This window comes from Leopardus geoffroyi, chromosome B4 (assembly GCF_018350155.1).
Source record: "Leopardus geoffroyi isolate Oge1 chromosome B4, O.geoffroyi_Oge1_pat1.0, whole genome shotgun sequence".
Lineage (NCBI taxonomy): Eukaryota > Metazoa > Chordata > Mammalia > Carnivora > Felidae > Leopardus > Leopardus geoffroyi.
This window is the reverse complement of record NC_059341.1, coordinates 66,948,050-66,970,518: the sequence shown is the minus strand read 5'-3', so window position 1 is coordinate 66,970,518 and position 22,469 is coordinate 66,948,050. Positions and strand designations below refer to the sequence as shown.

At 37.5% G+C, this 22,469-nt stretch overlaps 1 protein-coding gene across 2 annotated transcripts in view; it reads left to right on the top strand.

The window, feature by feature from the left end:
• The window catches only part of CPNE8 (copine 8), a 236,797-nt gene that overhangs the window by 152,347 nt on the left and 61,981 nt on the right, over positions 1–22,469 (top strand). For both annotated transcript variants that reach the window (XM_045467285.1, XM_045467287.1), the window contains exons 11-13: positions 1,593–1,668; positions 4,797–4,850; positions 6,444–6,505. In XM_045467285.1, the coding sequence (XP_045323241.1) occupies positions 1,593–1,668; positions 4,797–4,850; positions 6,444–6,505 (192 nt within the window). The remainder of the gene's footprint in view (positions 1–1,592; positions 1,669–4,796; positions 4,851–6,443; positions 6,506–22,469) is intronic.

Below are 22,469 nucleotides of genomic sequence, written 5' to 3'. Positions count from 1 at the left end.
CCTCTGAAGGTGAAAGAAAATTATTCCACTTATTAGAAATATGTAGCACTAAAGTACTATTTTATAATTTTCCCTGTGTAACTTCATTGAGTGATTCCTAGGAGATTGGGTTCATACATACAAATATACTTACCACTGTTTCCAACCCTCTTTCCTTTCACATTTTCATGTGTGTAGATATGCTTCTGGAAGTCAAATCTAGAAGGGGTCAGCTTGGTACATCTATAAAGAGGGATGTCCCATTTCGAATAATATCATGTATGTGTAAGATCTTTGACATAAGGGAGAACTGAGAGGCTGGAATCTAAATGAGCTGTATTTTAAATAATGTTATAAAACAATTCCTATTGCAAAAACTCTACTGAAATTAATGGCAGCTAGTTTTCTCTTCCAAATGCCATCTTTAGAAATCAGTAATTTGGTTGGCTAGATAACAACTTATTTGTTGGTTGTCACTGGTCATCAGGTCTATGGAGGTTTGATGGATTTTAGTGATTCACAACTAAGCATTAAACCTACCTTGGGTTTTGGGATATATATATATATATATATATATATATATATATATATATATATACACACACACACACACACACACACACACACACATATGGTAATAATGAACACCTTGCATTTGCAAAGTGAATTGGCCAAGCTTAAATTCTATGATATAAATAACGGTGACATCCCTTATGGTTTGTTTTACCACTTTAGTTCCTGTAATCTTTATCTTCTTCCTCTGTCGCATTACCTTTCACCACTGCACTGAAAACCAGCATTTCTTAGCAGTGTGTGTTCAGATTACATAGGGTAGCAGAATACAAGTCCCCTTTAAACTACCGAATGCATAACATGTTTTTTATATTGCTAAGTAAACTTCAGTAGTCACATTGACAAAGATTTTATGGTGAGAACTAACACGTATGCTTAGTCAATTCCTATCCCTCCCCAGCTAAACTGAGAAGACACCTGTAGAAGGCCTGCTTTCTGAGAAGGCAATGATGATTGTTTCAAGATGAAAAAACTCAGAATAACCATGTTGATATTAACAGTATACTTTTAAACCATTATTATTGAAAATGAAATTTGGTGACTATTATCCATGTTAACATGGGATACCCTTGAAAAATAATGTCCTATTACATCGTGGTCATTAAGTTTTAGGAGTTTTGTATATTGTATTTGTGATTATTGATGTAAATAATAATAAGTTTTGAGTGTCTTAAGCTTTAATCCTTTTTGAATAAATTATTAATCATTTTGGTAGTATAGATGATGAAATGTCTTTGAGATATGAGTTATTAAAACAAGTACCATTTGAAATCTTAATGTTCAAATTAATATTTTATAAATATTAATCAAATTGGGATAACTTGAATATTATTTGAATACTAACAAAATGTAATTTTTGAGTGTACATAGTTCAAGGTTAAAGAACAATGAAGTTATGTATGGATTCTCTTTTAAAATATGTTATTAAATTATGCTCATAGTAATTTTTTCATGATTAGACTATACGTTTGCGAAAAGCTTTAAGGTATAATTGGCAAATGTATGAAAGCTAATACTATATATTTTGCCCTTAATTTTAGTCATGATTTCATTGGAGAATTTACAACAAGCTATAGGGAACTTTCTAGAGGACAATCACAATTCAATGTATATGAGGTAAGGGGATTTCTATTCTATTATTTTCCTCTGTAATAAGTAAATTTATGCTCTGAAAGTATAAATTTTGTAAAGGATAATTGCCAAAGGTTAAGTAAGTACCAATATACGTAAGAATCTTTAAGCTTATTAAACAGACTTGTTTTGGGGACTGAATGATATTATTTCTCTTAAAGTTCCATGATCTTTTAACTCTGTTTTGAGAAATTTAAACATTCTTGCCAATGAAGCTTTTTATTATTTTTAAAACTTCAACATGAATGCAAGTTCATTTTTTCATAAGCCTCACCCTTTGTGTTTTGCCTTCCTACCAACCTCCTCCCCCAAACCTTTTTTAATAAAAAGAGAAAAATAGGCGTTTTCATTATGTCAACATGGTGTTATAAGATTGAGCGACTTCCCTGTTGTTTAGTTGAAGACTGAAAGGAATGACAAAGCTTGATTCAGTCATGAAAGAAATCCAGGTTATTAAGGCAAGCACAGTAGTTGTTTCTGCCTTAAACCTACCTTGCCAGTTAGCTACCAGATATGTTTTGAGCACATGGTGTGTTTTGGCACTGTTAATACCTGAGCTAAGCTACCTGTACATTCTCTATAATTTTTTTTATTTAACAAACATCAATAGGAAAGGAGAATATTTTAGTATTAGTCAATAATCGTAACTCTCCCTGCCAGATTGACACTAAAATTGTACCCTCTTTTAAGTTAGGAGTGGAGCACTTTCCTTCTTCTATGGCAGTAGCATTTTATTCATTCACTTATTCATTCACTTGTAAAAATGTTTATCGCGTGGCTTTTATATTCCACATTCTCTGTTAAGATGGTTAAAAATTTCAGAGATACAGAGATGATTAAAAATTTCAGTGTGTAAGGGAGACTAACACATGAAAATATGGTTTTTTATTTAAAAACATTTTTTTAATGTTTATTTTTAAGAGAGGGAGACAGAACATAAGTGGGGAAGGAGCAGAGAGAGAGGGAGACACAGAATCTGAAGCAGGCTCCAGGCTCTGAGCTGTCAGCAAAGAGCCCAATGTGGGGCTTGAACTCACAAACCGTGAAATCATAACCTGAACTGAAGTTGGATGCTTAACCAACTGAGCCACTCAGGCACCCCTGGTGTATTTTGTTAAGTGCTATATACTGTATAGTATTTTACTTAGTAGAGTATGAGATATTATAGAGCAAACTTCCCAGGCAAGAGCAAACATGGGGTAAGCATCAGTTTTTCTATCTGCGTCTTCCAGTGACGGAATATTAAGGCTCCATATAGGCAATGAAAATAATAGAAGACAGGTGGTACTTAACCGATCCCTGTTTTCTCCACCTATGCTTGGGCTTCTATATCTCCAGCAAAACCCAAGCTTTTAAAAACCCCCTACAGCTTTCTAGACTGGTTTTGGCAGATAAAGACCTCTTGTCAGTTCCTGAGCTGATGGGATTACCTCCAGAAATGCAGTCTTGCTGGGTTGGAGCCGCTTTTGAAGCTGTTAGGTCTGCACTAGTATCTATGGTTGGGGGTGCTTTTATCAGAGTCTTGAATGGGCATGGATTCTATCTCATCGAAGGGTGGATGAGACTGGCTCTAGTACTTTATTCAGTAGGCTGGCACTGAACCAGTGTTCCTCTTCAGGGTATACAGTAGGGTCCTCAGTCAGTTGGCCTATTACTAAGTGTGAGGATGTGTGTGGCTCCGGCCAGCACTTTTTGAGAACTCATGTCTGATCACCTGATGGGTGTCTAAGCAGGACTGGCTGTGGACCATGCCTAAGAAGGTCAGCCACTGAGTCCCATGGCTGTTTCAGGTACCAATAGCCGAGACTTTGGTCTGTAGACCTGGCTTTGGAGGTACAGATGGGCATGTCTCCCACCAGGTCCCTGGGTGGGCTTCCTGATCAAGATCAGAGGGGCTGAGGCCTAATAAATACAAAGATATTTCATGATCTCCTGAGGTACAGACATGTGAGTGTCCCCTGGTGGGTCCTTGTGTCAGCAATACTGCTCACAAACTATAGCTGGAAGGAGCTGAAACTAAGTATTGGGCCCTTTCAAGGTCTGGACAATTGCAGACAGGATTGTTTCTTACTGGGACCCTGGACCCATAGGACTGTTGGTGGACTGCAGCTGTGAAGGGGCTGGAGCAATGTATAGAGCCCTTTTGGGATCTCTAAGCTTGCAAAGAGCTTTCAGGATCTCCATGCATGCAGACAGGAGTGTCTCCTGCAGCCTTCATGTACCTGCAGGCCTTCAGGTTCATTTCAATAACATGTATTTGCACTCTGCTCCAGCCAACCTGGGCCGATTGCTTTTTCCTCTTTCTCAAATGTTGTGTCTTTCCTTTTTTATTGTAGCCTTAGTTAAATTGATAAAGTTTAGTTCAAATACTACTTATTCATAAATTCTTTTAACTTTCTTTACCTGTCAAATGTTTCCTGTGTATTTTGGATTGGGAAGTGCTGAAGGATCTTCTCTTAAAGCACTGATGTGTTTTTTTATCCTATTAGATCAACAGATTTTACTCATCTTCACATTCCCTATGTTCTTTGGTGTCTTATATAACATAGGAGTGCAAGAATATTTTCCTCATGGAACAAATGGTCAAAAATTAAATCTTAGGTCCACAACCAGACCTTTAGCAATCATCACAGAGCCTGGATGTCTGGTGGAAATTACTGCCACTGACAGCAAAAGAGTAACAAAGCCCTCATATATGCACATGGCCAGGTGATTTGCCATGTTAGTGTTCTTTACCTAATAACAAATTTACGTCTCCTGAATATACTCTTCTTTGCTATACATAATTATTATTATTTAGGACCTAGGATGTTAAAGGTCTCTCTTGCATCAAGAAGATACAGATGGATAAGGGTAACCAATGCATAAAGTGATTGCGAAGAATATTACTGAAAAAGAAATTTTTTTTACAGAAAACAGTCATGAGTAAATTTTCTAGAGAAATTTTGGCCTAAGGACTGTACAGGAATCATAGTAAAGGCATTTGTAAATGAATAAATGCATCAGCAGTGAAGACAGCAGTTTGAATGAACTACACATTTTTTATATATTTTGTATAAATCCTATGTATGTTATGTATAAATCCTAACACATTGTAATTATCTGCTTTCAAGGTGGTGAATCCCAAAAAGAAAGGAAAAAAGAAAAAATATACTAATTCGGGAACAGTAAGTCAAATTTTATGTTATTCACTAAAGAGCCAAATAAATGAGTTAAAAAAAAAAAAAGTGTAACATTTACATTGAATAGTACTAAAGACTAAACTCTTGAAATTTCCCAAAACCCAGACAGGGCCTGTCTTGGTAATGTAGTATGGATTCTTATTCCCTCGGGAATGGGAGTTTTTGTTTTTTATTTGTGTTTTTTTCAATTTAACCTAGGATTTTAATATGAAGGTGTATAATAGAAAAATGAACTTGCCGTGGGAATGGTTGTAATGGAGAATACCTTATAAAAAGTAGTGACCCAGCTTCCTGCAGGTTGTCCTCAGGATTCTGTGGCCTCTGTGGGAAGCTGAAGTTTTGTTATGAAATCTTCATTGAGTGGAATCACACTAGAGAGAATCAAGTCGGTGTGAAAAAGTGTGTTAGTAAGAATGACTATACTCTTGGGGCGCCTGGGTGGCGCAGTTGGTTAAGCGTCCGACTTCAGCCAGGTCACGATCTCGCGGTCCGTGAGTTCGAGCCCCGCATCAGGCTCTGGGCTGATGGCTCAGAGCCTGGAGCCTGTTTCCGATTCTGTGTCTCCCTCTCTCTCTGCCCCTCCCCCGTTCATGCTCTGTCTCTCTCTGTCCCAAAAATAAATAAACGTTGAAAAAAAAAATTTAAAAAAAGAATGACTATACTCTTTACAGGCTACACTTAACTATTAAGACTCATGGCACATGAAAGTACTTGCTTATAGTGTGTTAAGATTTGCACCTTGTAGAATGCAGGTCTAAACCAGGACAGGAAGGTGTCGATGAAAGTATCTTAAGAATGTGAAAAAATCTTAAAATCATCCTATTCCTTCTTTTTGGAGAATTCAAGTGTGCCTTTTTTCCCCCATTGGAGTATTATTAACACACAATGTTATCATTCCAAGTGATTGATGCAACAATTCTGACCATTATTCCATGCTCACCACAATAAGTGCAGTCACTGGATTTCACCATACAACCTTATTACAGTGTTATTGACTATATTACCTCTGCTGTACTTTTCACATCTGTGATATTTCTATTATAATATACTGAAAATTTTATCATCAGATTAAGTTTTCTTAGGAGAAGCAAAATCTAAGTTCTCTTCAAGTTTCCTTTTAAAGATGTATACTGCAAGACACTTAAAATATTAGATAGCCCCATTACAGGAACATGACAAAAGCACACCTTTCCTCTCATAAGGTTTAACTCACTGATTCTGATATTTTAGTTTTAACTATGATTCAACTCCTTTAATCTTTCCTTTTATCTAAAATGGGAAGTAACACTGTGTCATTGTAAATAATTTTCATGCTGTTCTTCAAAGGAACTAAACTGCTCATGGGAAGGAGTTAGTTAATTTTTTTGACCCTTTTCCTTCTGCTAAATTTTAAATATAAGAGCAGTCAGTCCTAATGGATTTTAATAAAGAATAATATCATTATTGATTTTCAAAATGTAATGTTCCTCTCTAATATGAAGTATGAGTTCCTCTCTAATAGTTAGAATAAAGTCCATTTAGGTTTCAGTTAGTACCAGCAGGTAATTTCTGCCTTGTTTCTTCCCTTTTCTTTTTCAGGTAACCTTACTCTCTTTTTTGGTAGAAACAGAAGTTTCATTCCTTGACTATATTAAAGGAGGGTAAGTCATTCTCTGCAAGGTTTCATTGCTTAAACATTTCTTTCATTGTGTCTAGCAAGTTCTACCACTGGGTAACAGGCAACTGAAATGATCAACTTTAATATAGTCTGATGGCAGCCTTTTTGCACTTGTGTTACAGACTTCAGGAGATAAACACAAAGAGCTATTACTTTGGGGGAAAACTGTAACTTTCCTTTGACCAAGAGAAAAGAATTTCATTGTGTTAATAGTAGTTGCAGATAAAGCTATTATATGTACTTTCAGAGAGTATTTTCACTTGCCTAACATATGGGACTTTTTATGTGCACTTTTTATTATTTTTGAGATAGAAGAAAAGCTTAAGGGCTTGTTGTAAGTGTATATTTGAGCTCCAGAATATTAAAGAATGTATCTTGTCATAAAATCATAATGCAGAAATGAACGGTGAATAGTTACTTAGTTGCTCCCTACACTTCCAGGCAAGAATACATTTCAGAAAAAAAAAAAAAATGTTCTTGCAACCTTTCTTGAAATGTTTCAGAGTCCAAACAGGGTCTGTGTTGGTAATATATTATGGATTCTTATACCCTGGTGAATGGGGAGGGTTATTTTTTCCATTTTGTTCCTATTTTTAACCTAGTTGTCCTTGTTTTTTTAGGGACAAGCATCCCCAGAGATAGAATACAATCATTCATTACCATACCATCTAAAATGTCCACATATTGTAATTTATTTGCTATTACTTACATTTACAACATACAAAAATGGTGAGAGGTAAATTTGAATGTGTTTAGTAACTTCATGACAAATAATAGCAGCCAGAGACAACACGCTTGTAAACCTCTTCCTAATTATGATTTAGCAATCTTTTTTTTCCTAACACCAGTTCACGGATAGAATGCCATGAGGCAGAGGAAACGGATGAGGAGGCCAAAGGAACAAAGATAGTTGACCAAAAACAGAGAGCTTGACCTTTTTGCTCTTAGTTAAGGAAACAAACAAAAACCAAAAACTATGCTTGCTTAAGTGGAGAACCAATGCTATATATGGACATTTTGCAATGTGCCACCTGGCTGCACAGACTCAGAAGCTATGGTGGTTGTTTCCATAAAGTTAAAGGAAAATGTACTAAAGTAGAAAAAAATGTTTGCTGTTAAAGAAAACCTTCAAGAGTGAGCCTGTGAATAAGGAGAAAGGAGATGGATCTTTATTTAGCTTTACAAACCAGAAGGACAGCCAAACTCAATTGGTGTGCTTGTCCAAAAAGGATGAGAGGAGGTGGTGTTTTTAAAGCTTCAAACCACAATGAGGGAGAAATTTCAGTTGGTATCATTTGCTCAGTGATTGGCCTCTTTTGCTCAGTATTGTGGGTTGGGGGGAAGTTTTCTAGGTGTCTAAACCTCAAAATGATTATCCTGATTCTAGTAAGTGACTGTTCTGTGACCTCCAACTGGTGACAGTTGCAAGATGGACTCAGAGCTGTCAACTGTTCCTTTGCCCCTTTTCCTCTTCATTTCCCCTTTTTGATCACTGGTGTATGAAACATCACCATGGTCAATTATGGTGGGGGAAACTCATTATGGTAGAGTTCCTTGTTGCCCAAGTGCTTGTCTGCTTGGTTCTATCCAGTCCTTCATAGGGGGCATAGGGATATACATTGGAGCAGTATACACAGAAGCTTAAGTCATCATAATTAGCTTGGGAGTGGAAGAGAAGAGAGGCACTTGTGGAAACAAACAAAACATATTTTATATAGCAACCAGATATTTAATCCAAACATTAATAGTCTCATTCAGTATCGTAGTCCAGGTTTAAAGATATTTCCTATTTTGTTAGGCAACCAACTAAAGAGATTGAATGATGGTAGGTAGCTTTTAATTTGTTGGAGGTGAGTTTGTTGATATTGTGAAGCCAAGAGCCCTGTGTGAATTTTTTTTTTTTTAATTTCTAATTCCATGTTGAACAAAGTATTTACCCAGGAGTAACAAGAGATATTAGCAACAGCACAGACACCCCCTTGTTCTACCAACCAGTAGTCAAGTGCTATTTGATTGTCTAGGACTACTGAAGCAAGAGAGTCCCAGGATCATTGTAAATTTTGTAGGGCTGAACCAGTTTCGTTGGATAATTCCTATAGACATGTGTGAGATTACATTGGGTGGGTTTGTGATAAGAAAATCCTCCCCAGGGGGCCAGCATGCCTATAGCCAGACCAAATCCAACAACTATTATACCTAAAGCCCTTTGGGTTCTATTAGGGGTAGGGTTGTGGGTAGGGTAGACAGATTGGGTTATATGAATCCTAGAGTACAGTGTCCAGTGACCCAGGTATTGTTAATGCTTTTGAAGGCTAAGGCTTGGTTAGTTCTTCCATAAGGGTTTCCCATATAAGGACAGATATTTAAGAGGGCTGCCACAGATAAAAATACACCCTTCAAAACCACACCAAGATTCAGTTGCTCATGTTTTATTGTTCAGAGTGGTGCTTTTGATAATGGGGAAGGAAAAAGTGGCACAGAAGGAAGATAGGGGTCCTGCAACATAAGGTTTGTGGAGATCACACAGTAAGGATAGAATTTGGGATTAGTTTGATTATAGCAAAACCTCTTACACATATTCCACTAATGAGACTTTCTATATGTCATTCCCTGGGAAATCACTGGACCCAAGTATTGATAGTAAGTTTCATCATTTGTCTTTTGTTCTGCGATGACCTGGTAGAGGGGAGTAGCATTAGGGGACGTGGATAAAATATGGTTGTAGCTTGATAGATTATAGTGATCAGTGACTGCAAAAGTGAGATTTACATCTGTAGAAACCAGACTAGGTCCCAGATGGACATATCTTATTTAAGAAGTGCAATTGTGGACAGGAGTAATGTCAAAACAAGGAAAGGAGGTTAAAGCAAATGGGGTTAGGGTACCTTTGAAAGAGTGAGGGGGAACAATTATATTTGACTAGAGGTGTTGTGCATGATCTTAATGATCGTTATCTGTGGGACAATCTTCTTGAACCAAGGGGAGTTAATAGAGAGTATTTTTGTATTTGGTTGGAGTGTTGTGTGGGTTATAATAACATACCCAACAATTTTTAGGGGGTATGTTTGGGACATGGGCTATGTTTGGGAAGGCTTAACAATGATATTAGTATTCCAATCACAGGGGTTCTCTCTTTGATAGAACATAGTAATACGGCTATTGTTAACTGGTTTTTCTTCTTGAATTTGTATAGGAGTTGAGAACAAAGGGTAGGGACTATAGGACTAAGTCTTATTAAAGCCTGAGGGTCATTAAGGAAGTCTCCATTTAAGAACTCAAACCACAGGAAGAGCTAAGGGTCATAAAACTTCAAGCCAGTCTTGGGAGGGGGCAATAGAACAGTGATGAAAATGAGACAAAAAGGGAAAAAATAAGAACTAAAGTAAAAGTAGAGTTCTGGGTTGGTGCTGGATCTTGGGTCTCAGTTATTTCATTGGATATTATCTGTTTCAGTTCTGGGTCTTGGGATATCTTCTGAAAGGGGAGTGGCTCACCAGTTGTTTTCAGGATCTGGAGTCCTTTTTAAATGAGAAATGTGAATCCATGAGTTGGGCCCTGGTAGCTTTGTTGCACACGAGTTGGTTAGCAATACCTAATAAGGTCCTATTTTGGCGGTAAAGAATCTTTAAGTTGATGTCTCTTCAAGTATACTGGATCTCCAGGCTTAAGGTCATGAGTATTTTCTTCATCTCCCAGGAACATTCTGTAAAATGAATCTTTAACAAGTTTGGCCTTTTTGTATGTATTCTGCAGAAGTCCCTTACAGTACTGGAGAATTTCTCCTTGTAACAAAGTGGAGGGCAAGTGACCCTTGATTAGGTTCATAGGATGCCTAGTGATGATTTGGAATGGAGACAATTGAGCTTTTCCAGTATGGCTAGATTTTAGATAATAGGACAAGAGGCAGGGTTTGGGACCAGGATTTTTTTTTTTTTTTCAAATGTTTATTTATTCTGAGAGAGAGAGAGAGAGAGAGAGAGAGAGAGAGAAAGAACAACTGGGGTTGGAGCAGAGAGAGAGGGAGACACAGAACCTGAAGCAGCTGTGAGCTGTCAGCACAGAGCCTGATGCAGGGCTCAAACCCAGGAACCGCGAGATCATGACCTGAGGTGAAGTCGGACACTCAACCAGCTGAGCCTCCCAGATGTCCCTGGCCAATTGAGTTTTGATTATGCCATTAGTTTGTTTGATTAATCCTGAGGGTTGAGGATGGTAGATGCAATGAAAATGTTGAAAGATGGATTAGATTTTGCAGATCTTAAAAAAAAAACACACAAAAAAACAAAAAAACAATTTTGCAGATCTCTTGGACAATTTGACCAGTAAAATGGGTTACTTGATCACTATGTAGCTGTCAAGAAATATCCCAATTGGGAATGATTTTTTTTCTAATAGGTTTTTGGCCACTGCTTTAGCTGTTGCCTGCCTACAAAGAAATGCCTTGATCCAGTGAGAAAACTTACAGATCATTACCAATACATATTTATATTTGGTAAATGGGAAAAGCTGGATGCAATCAATTTGCAAGATGTCAAATGGCCCACTGAGAATTGACGTAAAGCAGCATGATATGGTTCTGCAGGATTGTGCAAGGGGAAAATTTTTGAAATATTTGTTGGGCAACAGTTGGAGATGGTTTCCAATACTGCTGTTGTGCCCACTGGACAATTTTACTTGTGCCCTAATTTGCCATATCTTGGATAAATTTTAAAAAAGAGCTCTTTGGGCTCTTTTTGGTAGTTCAGGTTTGTTATTTGGTCCCACCAAAGGTTGTCTTGGAGAAGTTCTCATAGGAGCCTTGTTTCATCCATTTCTCCTTTACATCTTCAGTCATGTTTTGTTGAGTTTGTTTTAAGTAATTTGGGTTAAGGGAATGAAGGTCATACAGATGGTTGTTTGTAAATCAGAAGTTTGAAACACCACATTTTTGGCAGCCTGGTTAGCATGATTGCCCTTGGCTTCAGGGATATCAAGGTTGGAATGAGCTTGAATTTTTATAATAGCTAAGCCTAAAAGGGAAAGAGAATGGTGTCAAGGCAGTTTTCATATATAAGTTTTGTTTTTATGGATTGGCCAGAGGATGTTAGAAACTCTCACTGTTTCTGGAGCATACCAAAATCATGGGCAACCCCAAAAACCTATCTGTTCCATAGACAGTGAGAGCTTTATGTATTGCCAATTGGCATACTCTTGTTAGAGCATGTAATTTAGCTTATTGGGCCTAATGAGCATGGGGCAAGGAGCCTGCTTTGATCTTTTTTTCAGTGGATACTACAGAGTATCCTGCACTGTATTTTCCTTGACCATTTTTAATGTAAGATCCATCAATAAACCAAGTAAAGTGTGGATTTGGTAGGGGAGATTTATGAAGGTCTAATTGAGTAGTAAGTAATGAGTGAGTTACAAGGATGCAACTGAATTCAGTTGAATCTTTGAGGGGTAAGGGAAGTCAGGTAGCAGATTGAGAAGAGGACAAGAGTGTGGAATGATTGGAAAGGATAGATGGACTGGTGGATTGATGTTTGGTGTGGTGGGAATCTAAGAGGTTTTTTTTTTTTTTTTCCAAATGTTTATTTTTTTTTTATTATTTATTTTGAGGGAGGGGTGGGAGGGGCAGAGGGAGAGGGAAAGAGAGAATGCTAAGCAGGCTCTGCTCTCAGCATGGACCTGACACAGGGCTTGATTTCATGACCACCAGATCATGACCTTAGTGGATATCAAGAGTAGAACACTTCACTGACTGAGCCACTCAGGCTCCCTTAAGAGAGTTTTAACTGTATGTGGGACTAATATCTATAGGGGAGAATTTAGTTTTTTGTTTGTTTGTTTGTTTGTTTGTTTCTCTGGTGGCAGTAAGGAGTATTAAGGTGGCTGCTAGGGCATGGAGTCAGGGAGGTAATCCTTTGGCCAAAGGGCCTGATTAAAGTCTGTAATACCCTGTAAAGTCTGTGGGGCATTGTTGGCCTCCATACCTTTGGGTTAGGATTCCCAAGGTATTACCAGAAAGTTCATGGACAAAAAGGAAGGGCCCGTTGGTAATTAGCATATCCTAGAGTTGGGGAAGAGATGAGCTGTTTTTTAAAAGGTATGAAGGCATCACAGGTCTCTTGAGGCCATGGATTAGGGTCTAGAGGGTTGCAGTCAGGAGAGCATATGAGGGAATATTAGGAATCCAAAGGTGATAGGATCCAGTAAGACCCAGGAAACCTCATTATTGTCTTTTAGTCTGGGGTTGAGGGAATCGCATGATGGTAGTAATTCTGTCTGGTTCTATTTTTAGCCCAACCGGTGTTAAAAGGTGGACTAGGAATTTGACAGAGACAGAGCAGAATTGTAATTTATCTGTAGATACTTTGTGTCCTTTGTTGGCTAATTGTTGGAGAAGATACTTCATGTCAATGAGAGAGGCCTTTAGGGTGGGGGGGGGGACACAAAATTGTTTATATATTGTAATAGTACAGATTTCCCAGGGTAATCAAAATCTTTCAAGTCAACATGGAGGATTTGAGAGAAATAGGGCTTTGGATATGTCCCAGGGGTAGGGCTGTGCAAGTGTATTGTTGATTGTTCCATGTAAAAGCAAAAGGATAATGACTTTGGGAGTCCATGAGGATGTTGAAAAGGGCACTGCATAGGTCAATAACAGAAAAAGTAGTTGTTTTAGTGGGTATATTAGAAAGGAGAGTGGAGAGGTAAGGAACAGTAGGGTGATGGGTTGTAGTGTTAACTGCCCTAAGGTCCTGAACAAAATGCCATCCTCTATTATGGGATTTTTAACTGAAAAAATGGGAGTATTGCAAGATTTCGTACTGGGCATGACCAATCCTTAGTTGATAAGGTCTTGAATAATGAGTTATTCCTTTAATGGCCATAAGGCTTGACAAGTACTGCTTAATATTAGATAAGGGCTTTGGTGGATCAATTTGAATGGTTATTGGGGAAGCTGAAATTATGTGTCCTATATTGGTAGAGGAAGTTGCCCATAACTGATCAGGTACCTTTAGGAATGGGAGGGCAGTGGACTGACGGAAGAGTAGTATTTGGCAGATAGGTAGAATTAGGAATTCTGAAGATTGAGACGGCAGATCTAAAAATATTTCCTTTTTCCTTTTTGTGGCTGATTAGTCACCCCGATCATGGTAAATACTTTTCTACTCCAAGGAAGGGGATTGGAAAATAGAAAGGGATTGAAGACTGACTAAATTACTCCAGAGTCTATGAGAATGAAATGGTTGTCATTTTGAATCATTATAGGAATTTCTCCTGTGGTGTTTGCTAGGAGAAAGGGAAAAATCCCGTTTGTCCTCAGAACATCCCTAATCTGATAAGGGAATTGTGTTTGAAATTTGTGGATTCTATTGGAGGAATCTTTTGTATTTCAGGCTTTCCTTGTTGAAATGTCTAGGTGTTTTGCAAAAGAAAAAGGGTTGTATCAGTTGAGCTGGATGTTTTAACTTGTGGCATGGATTTGGGGTTTGCTATTTGTAAAGCCATAAACTTCATCATTTGTTTTTGACAGCTCAAAAGTCTATTCACTCATCTTTCTTTTTCTCCTTTGACAACTTTTGCCACTCTTTTAGCAGTGGTTGCAAGGGTAAAGGAGTTTTGGTCTGCGAGTTGGCGTCATTTTATTTGACCAGAGTTGAGACTGAATCAAAGAGGCCCTCTGGAAACATTGAATTAAACAACTTGGTTGCTCTTTTATCCAATCTAGGGATTCCAGAATCAGACAAATTTTGTTTTGAATTATCAAAAAGCTCTGAAACAGGTTCTTCCTTTTTTTGCGTAGTTTTTTGTATTGCCTTCTAATTTGTTGGAAGTGGCCACATATAGGGAATCACTTTGATTAAATTTGCAGCTATTTTTTTTTTTTTTTAACTTGCAGCTATTTTAGAAGGTTTTTCTAGGGTTTCATTATAAGGAAGTTTAAAATCCCATAGGGAATCTTCCCATCCAGATTTATCCATCCATTCTTGGGCCTGTGTAGGTCCAACAAGCATGCATACTAGTTGGTAAAGGTCAGGAGAACCTAGATTGTAGGCACTGATAGTCAATGTTAGTTGTCAAGTAAACTGTTCTGAATTTTGGGGTGGGGGTAGGAAATTTTGAAAGATTTAGAAGTTCTGTTTTGGACCAGGGGGGTGAAAGAAAGTACCCGATTATCAGAACTAGGGCCAATAACTTCGACTTTGACTTTAAAGAGGCTATGATGGGGGCGCCTGGGTGGCGCAGTCGGTTAAGCATCTGACTTCAGCCAGGTCATGATCTCGCGGTCCGGGAGTTCGAGCCCCGCGTCAGGCTCTGGGCTGATGGCTCAGAGCCTGGAGCCTGTTTACGATTCTGTGTCTCCCTCTCTCTCTCTGCCCCTCCCCCATTCATGCTCTGTCTCTCTCTGTCCCAAAAATAAATAAACGTTGAAAGAGGCTATGATGAAATCATTGGTTCATTTAGAAGCTTCTGAGTACCAATTAAAATAGACTTCCTATTGATGTTGTGAAGTAGGATAGTTTTGCCTCTAGAGTTCTGCTCTTACATATACCAATTTAGGGACAGCAAAGGTGCCCCAACGAGGCCAGTGAAGTTTTAAACCATCTTCAGTAATTTGAACCCAGGTTGAGACAAATGTACAGCTCCCTGGGCTGTGGTTTTTATACATAAAACCAGCGGGGGGCTAGATGACAGCAGATCAGCAAGAGCTCTTTCTGAGAGATTGGTACCCATTTTATATTGGAATAATCCCTGCGTGAATTGTTAGTAGTTCTGAAGTGAGGAAATTTCCTGAAAGAAAAGTCTCCTGACCTCTTCCAAGGTTGGAGATGTGAGAAGACTGTACCTTAATCACCTCCTGGGATTATAGAAGCCACAGGAAGAGAAGCAACAAGGGGCTTCCATGTATACTTTGGCAGTTCCAGAGGTTCATAGGAAATACCTAGGAGGTTGCTTCACATCCCATCCGCATCGCCCATTGTTAAAGAACTTCAGGAACGAACCTATGAGCAAGGAAAAAGGAGACAAATCTTTATTTAGGTTTGCAAAAGGACAACCCAACACAGTTGGTGTGCCTATCTGAAGAGATCAAGGGAAGGTGGTGTTTTTAGAGCTTAAAACTGCAGTGATGGAGAAATTTCAGATTGCTCAGTGATTAGTTGACCTCTTTTGTTCAATATTGTGGGACAGGTCAGGAAACTTTCTAGATATCTGAACCTCAAGATGTTTATCATGCATACAGGAAATAGCTGCTCTTCCAAGAACTCTACAATAGGCGGAAGTTGCAAGATGGAGTCAGAGCTGTCAACCTCTCCCTGGCCCCTTTCTCCCTCATTGCCAACTCTCCTTAGTATTCCAATGTCTATGCATATTTTTATCTTTAGAAGATGGAAAATGGAAAGTTGAATTTGTCATAAAAAATAGATTCCTGTAGGGCTGCCTGAGTGGCTCAGTTGAGCGTCTGACTGGCTCAGATCATGATCTCATGGTTCATGAATGTGAGCCCCACATCAGGCTCGCTGCTGTCAGCACAAAGCCTGGAACCTGCTTCAGATTCCCTGTCCCCCTCTTTCTCTGGCCCTCCTCCCCCCTCTTAAGTAAAACATTAAAAATAGATTCCTGGGGCACCTGGGTGGCTCATTTGGTTGAGCATCCAACTTCGGCTCAGGTCATGAGCTAATAGTTCGTGGATTCAAAACCTGTGTCAGGCTCTGTGCTGATAACTCAGAACCTGGAGCCTGCTTTGGATTTTGTGTCTCCTTCTCTCTCTGCCCCTCCCCGCTCTCTCTCTCTCTCAAAAATAAAATAAACATTAAAAAAATAGATTCCTGGGGTGCCTCGGCGGCTCAGTTGGTTGAGTGTCTGACTTCAGTTCAGGTCATAATCTCACAGTCTGTGAGTTCAAGCCCCGCGGCGGGCTCTGTGCTGACAGCTTGGAGCCTGGAGCCTGCTTGGGATTCTTTGTCTCTCCTTCTCTCTGCCCCTCCCATGCTCATGCTCACTCTCTGTCTCTCAATAATAAATAAATGTTATTGAAAAAACAGATTCCTGGGGCGCCTGGGTGGCGCAGTCGGTTAAGCGTCCGACTTCAGCCAGGTCACGATCTCGCGGTCCGTGAGTTCGAGCCCCGCGTCGGGCTCTGGGCTGATGGCTCAGAGCCTGGAGCCTGTTTCCAATTCTGTGTCTCCCTCTCTCTCTGCCCCTCCCCCGTTCATGCTCTGTTTCTCTCTGTCCCCAAAATAAATAAACGTTGAAAAAAAAAAAAAATTAAAAATTGTTTAAAAAAAAAAAAAAAAAAGAAAAGAAAAAACAGATTCCTAAGTAAACACCTTAGTAGCTATAAATAATAGTTGATAAAAAAAAAAAGATGGTAAAACAATGGACATTCCTTAACATTCTCTTTATAAGATTTAAAAAAAAGTGCTTGCTATGTCTGGCTATAATTAGTGTGTTGAAATAATGATCAGAAGCTTTAAGTGTGAAAATTTCCTTTTGGTTTTTGTTTTGTTTTCTTTTACTTTGTGAGCGTGTGAAATGTGTATTTATATGAAAGAAACACCCTGTATGTTTTGTCAGCAGTGCCAACCTAGTAATAGTTTGATGTGAGTTTACTAGTAAAAGACATTTTCAAAATCTGTTACCATTAAATCTCTTTTATTGGTTGTGCATATTCTCCTTTTGAGGATCCTTAGGACTAATTACGCCAAATAGGTTTTCTACAGTATCTAGAGCAATGATGGTCTTGACTATATCATGTTATCATATTTTTCTGCTGCTTATAACCTCCAAGATTCTTTTTTGACTTACACACTTCCTACGTGTAGGAAGTGTGTTCTGGAAGAAACACTAGTGACGTTTTTTTGCCAGGAGTCTGTATATAAATGGAGTCCCAACCTATGAGGTACACTTTGTTCTAATCATATCTTCCTGTCTTCTAATTCTTCCTTTATTTTTTTTTAATTTTTTTTAACGTTTATTTATTTTTGAAACAGAGAGAGACAGAGCATGAATGGGGGAGGGGCAGAGAGAGAGGGAGACACAGAATCGGAAGCAGGCTCCAGTCTCTGAGCCATCAGCCCAGAGCCCGACGCGGGGCTCAAACTCACGGACCGTGAGATCGTGACCTGAGCTGAAGTCGGACGCTTAACCGACTGAGCCACCCAGGCGCCCCTAATTCTTCCTTTATAAGAATCCATTTTTGATTTACAAATAGGGCCAGGGAAAATAAAGGTTGAATTTCAATCTAACTGGACTTATATTACTTTATATATGAATATATTCAGAACATAAAAATGTTATTTACATATAATGTGTTATCTTCATATGTAGGTATATATATTAAATGTATTATCTTTTAAATATATTGCAATTACACACTTACCTATTATCATTATTTGTAATATGTATAATATAGAATTGTTAATAATATGCTGTTTCTTTTGATGATGAAATGCATATCAATAGACAAAATAATTATCGTATTCTGTCTTTATGTGTCTTTGCTCTTAAGGACTTGTTAAGCAATTGAGTAAAGAATTTAAATTCTGATTTTTATTAATGATACCATGAGGTGGTTTATCATGACACTCCTCATGACATATAATGGCAGACAAATAATTTCATATAGCCAAGTTTCAGTTTCCTACAGTTCCCATGAGTCTCTGTAGTTCTATAGTTTATCTGTGAAATGATGGCATTCAACTAGATTTTCCAGCTCTTTCATGGCCTTAATGATACTTATTTTCCAGTTCTCTGAAGTTATTGTTTATATTCTTACAGAAGACTTACTCTAACCTATCAACTTACTATACATTGTAATTTGTATATAATAATAGCTAGCATCTTCTGACTACTTATGTGTCAAGCCAGAGCTAAATGCCTCATGGGAATTAACTTTAGTCATCTTTCCATTGGTCTCTTTCCCCTGGTGCTCACCTACTTTCTCCTCTTTCTTTCATGAGTAATATTTTCATTGATAATTTTCTCTTTTTCCAAAAATCATTAAAAAGAAGCTCATTTACTTAACTTTTAGTCTGTATGTATGTAATATTTATGATCTAATTGATGTCAGTCAAAAATACAGTTTAATTTACATAGCCTAATGGAAAGTGATCGCTTAGCATGCGGAATATCTAAGAATTTTATTTTTAGATATTTATGAAGATTTAAACTTTTAACTGTGAGTTATGGGGATTGATCAGAGTACTTACTTCATAGAAGCCTGATGGGTTCTGATTATAAGAAATGAAGGGTAAAGTTTCATGTTCCTAGCTTTCTTAAAAATTTCTGTTGGTATGAAAATAACAAATTATAGCAATTTGAGAGGAAAACACCAATATGAAAACCAAGGTGGAAGTATAGCTACAAATATCTAATCTAAATATTCAGTACATTATTTTTATTTTTATTGATAAATTTCTGTCAATTTTTTTTCCACCTGTTTAGACATTGAAACATTTTGGCTTTCTACCCTTGCTGTTAAGAAACTCAACCTCCAGTAGATAAATGCACTGCAGTGAAGGGAAGTCATATAAAAAACATACACATAACTACAAAAAATTTATGAATAATAGTAACATGGAATATAATGAGCTGCATTCATTTTAAATTAGGAAAATTATAATAATTGACAATTATGTATAGTTTCAGTAAGTGGCTACTGACTTTTGTGAACATCAGTCAGAATTTCTTACAACTTAAAGTCTTAAAATTGTTAAATACTTTGGTTTTATTTCATATTCTTATTTTTTTTTCAAAAATGAAATACTTTTATTTTTTTCTTATTAGTGTTTTATATTCAGGTTTGAGGGAAAGAAGTATTATGTCTCCCAAATTTTAGGCATAAAAATATTTGTGTTTTGCATTAAAAACATAAAGTGTGAATGGTAAAAAGGAAAAGTAGGTAAAATGAACATAATTTAGTATGAAGCTAGATCCTCTGTAATCATACCTTCTAGAGATGATCATAGTTAGATATTTGTGTGCACAATATTCTATAATGTATATTTTGTTCATTTAAATATATTGTGTATATGTATATATCCTTGTCAGTACTTACTTAATCTACTTTAAGTTTTCCATTGTATGGATGTACATAATTTAGTCTAAAATTTTTCTGTGACTGGGGCGCCTGGTTGGCTCAGATGGTTAAGCCTCTGACTTTGACTCAGGTCATGATCTCGCAGTCCATGAGATCTAGCCCTGCACTGGGCTTGGTGCTGACAGTTCAGAGCCTGGAGCCTGCTTAGGACTCTGTGTCTCCATCTCTGTCTGCCCCTCCCCACTGGCACTCTGTCTCTGTCTCAAAAATAAACGTTAAAAAAAAATTTTTTTTAATTTTCATGATATACACTTCAGTTGCATCCGTTTTATTTTCTTGTTATAAACAAGGCTGCAATGTTAAAATCCTGGTGCAAACTTTTTATGTACATTACTAAGCATATCTACAGGGACGTTTCCTAGGAAGAATGTTGTTCAATGAAATGGAATGTATATTTTACAGTTTGTTAGATATTTCTAAATTGTGTTGCTGAAAGGGTAGCAGTAATAATCATTTACACTCCGAACACTTTCATTTGTATGTGAAAGTTTACTATAGCCTTACCAAATAGTGCCACTCCTTTTTTATTTTTGATGAATTGATAATGTTATAAGTCATTGTCAATTTTTTTTTTTTTTTTTTTTTTTTTTTGAGAGAGAGAAAGAACAAGCAGGGGGAAGGGGCAGAGGGAGAGAGAGAGACAGAGAGAGAACCTGAAGCAGGCTCCACGCTCAGTGCAAAGCCCAATATGGTGCTTGATACCACAACCCTGGGATCGTGACCTGAGCTGAAATCAAGAGTCAGATGCTCAGCTGACTGAGCTGAGTCAGTTTTTATCCATGAAACCTCTGTTTATTAGCTCTTGTGATGTCTTTTGTAAAAGCTCATGTCTTTGGAAACCCGAGTTTCAACCCTCCCCCCCATTTTTTGTTGTTGTTGTTGTTGTCGTTGTTGTTGTTGTTGTTGTTTTGCTTTTCCTCTGCTCCTTCTTCCACCAGTTCTACCTAAAAGATTTAGTATTTTCTTAAATTTTTTTTTTTCAATGTTTATTTATTTTTGGGACAGAGAGAGACAGAGCATGAATGGGGGAGGTGCAGAGAGAGAGGGAGACACAGAATCGGAAACAGGCTCCAGGCTCCGAGCCATCAGCCCAGAGCCCGACGCGGGGCTCGAACTCCCGGACCGCGAGATCGTGACCTGGCTGAAGTCGGACGCTTAACCGACTGCGCCACCCAGGCGCCCCATAAAAGATTTAGTATTTTCAACTGAAGACAGAAGACAGAAAGGTAGCCGAAAGCTACATCCTTTAACTGTGGTCAAGTCTTCAGCTGAACTTCCCCAGTATTCACATCTTAGTCTTTGATTGAACTCCTCTTAAGCACACATCTAATAAGACTCTTCTTAATTTAGCCATCTGTTCTTCCCTTTTATCCTGTGATTACACTGAAGAACAATGAAATAAGCTGGCACTTTAGGCTGCAATCAGCCAAGCAACCCAAAGTAGTATTTTGGAGGTCATATTAGTACATTTGAAGATTTGTGGAATTATCAAGGTTAGCTTTTTTGAAGAGCTGCTATGCCATCTTTCCAAGTAAGTATGATATTTCTGAAGTGATTGGAACAAAGTGTTCAATTCCACTTTGTTTTTATAATGAACTGTAGTAATTACTCACTTTTAACTTGCAGGAACATGGCAATAGTTGTTACAGGTGTTTGTGGATTGTTTTATGGCTGACTTGGGTTAGCATCATTGTTGCTAATTTGGGTGGTATCAGTTCAGGGGCCTATTCATCATATTTTTTCTAATCTAGGAGAAACTCTTGTTAATTTATGATTATGCTGAACTTTAGTTGACAAGTAAAGCTAGAGGTCTTCAAAAAAGTTAAAAAATCATCATATACAATATGAGTAACAGTTGGTACTCTGGCTAGCTCTGGGCTATCCAAAATAAAGTTAGTTGAGATTTTCCTGCATTTATTTTGTGCTCTGCATTAATTTTGTAAAATATTTCCCTTGCATGTGTAGGAGCATGAGAAAAGCAAAAGATGGCAAACAGGTGACCGATGTGGAATAACAGCTTGTGATTAAACTCTTAGAAAGGAATTCTTGAATTTCCTTTTAAAATTTCGTCTCTCTTCTTGTGTCAGCTCACAAAAAATAATTCAATAGAAAATTATAAGAACATTATTTGTTTTCTCATGAATCTAAGTAGAAATTATGCAGAGTTAAGAATGAACACATTTAAATACTAAACAAAGTTATTTTCATAGTCCTTTAATATTTTCCCATTCAAAGGAACATGATAGGCCTAATTTTTAGTATTGGGTGTTCTAGGTTTCCATTGCTTTAGTTGTTATTGATGTAGATATTTACATGAAAATATAACCCTGATTGTTTGTGAAGACATACTTTCATTCACAATCTCAGTTCCTCAAATATTCTGTTTAGCTGTGATAGTCAGGTTTATGGATTCAGGCACACAGTGAGCATATGAGACCGATGCATTCTAAATCAGCCAATATTTATGCAAATATACTCTGAAATAAAAATCTGATTTTTAGAACTTGTTTTTGGTGAAACAGTCCTGTGCTTTTCCTGGAGCATGAGACATATTCTATGACTTGAGGTCATAGAGAGGTTTTTTTTCTAAGTACAAGACTAATATCTATAAAGGAGGTCTCACTGTAGAGTAATAAAAACTGCCTCTTTTAGATTGTTGAATATGAGGTCATTTTTTTTTAAAATTATACTCTGTACATTTATCCCAGTAGTTATTTTATTATTTACTTATTAAGAAATCATTTTAAATATTAAAAGTCTGATATAATTAGCAACTAAAGATATTTATTCAGGAATCTCTAATCTATGGCTTTGAATACCCAATAACTACTAATAAGGACAATGTGAGATTCATATAAAG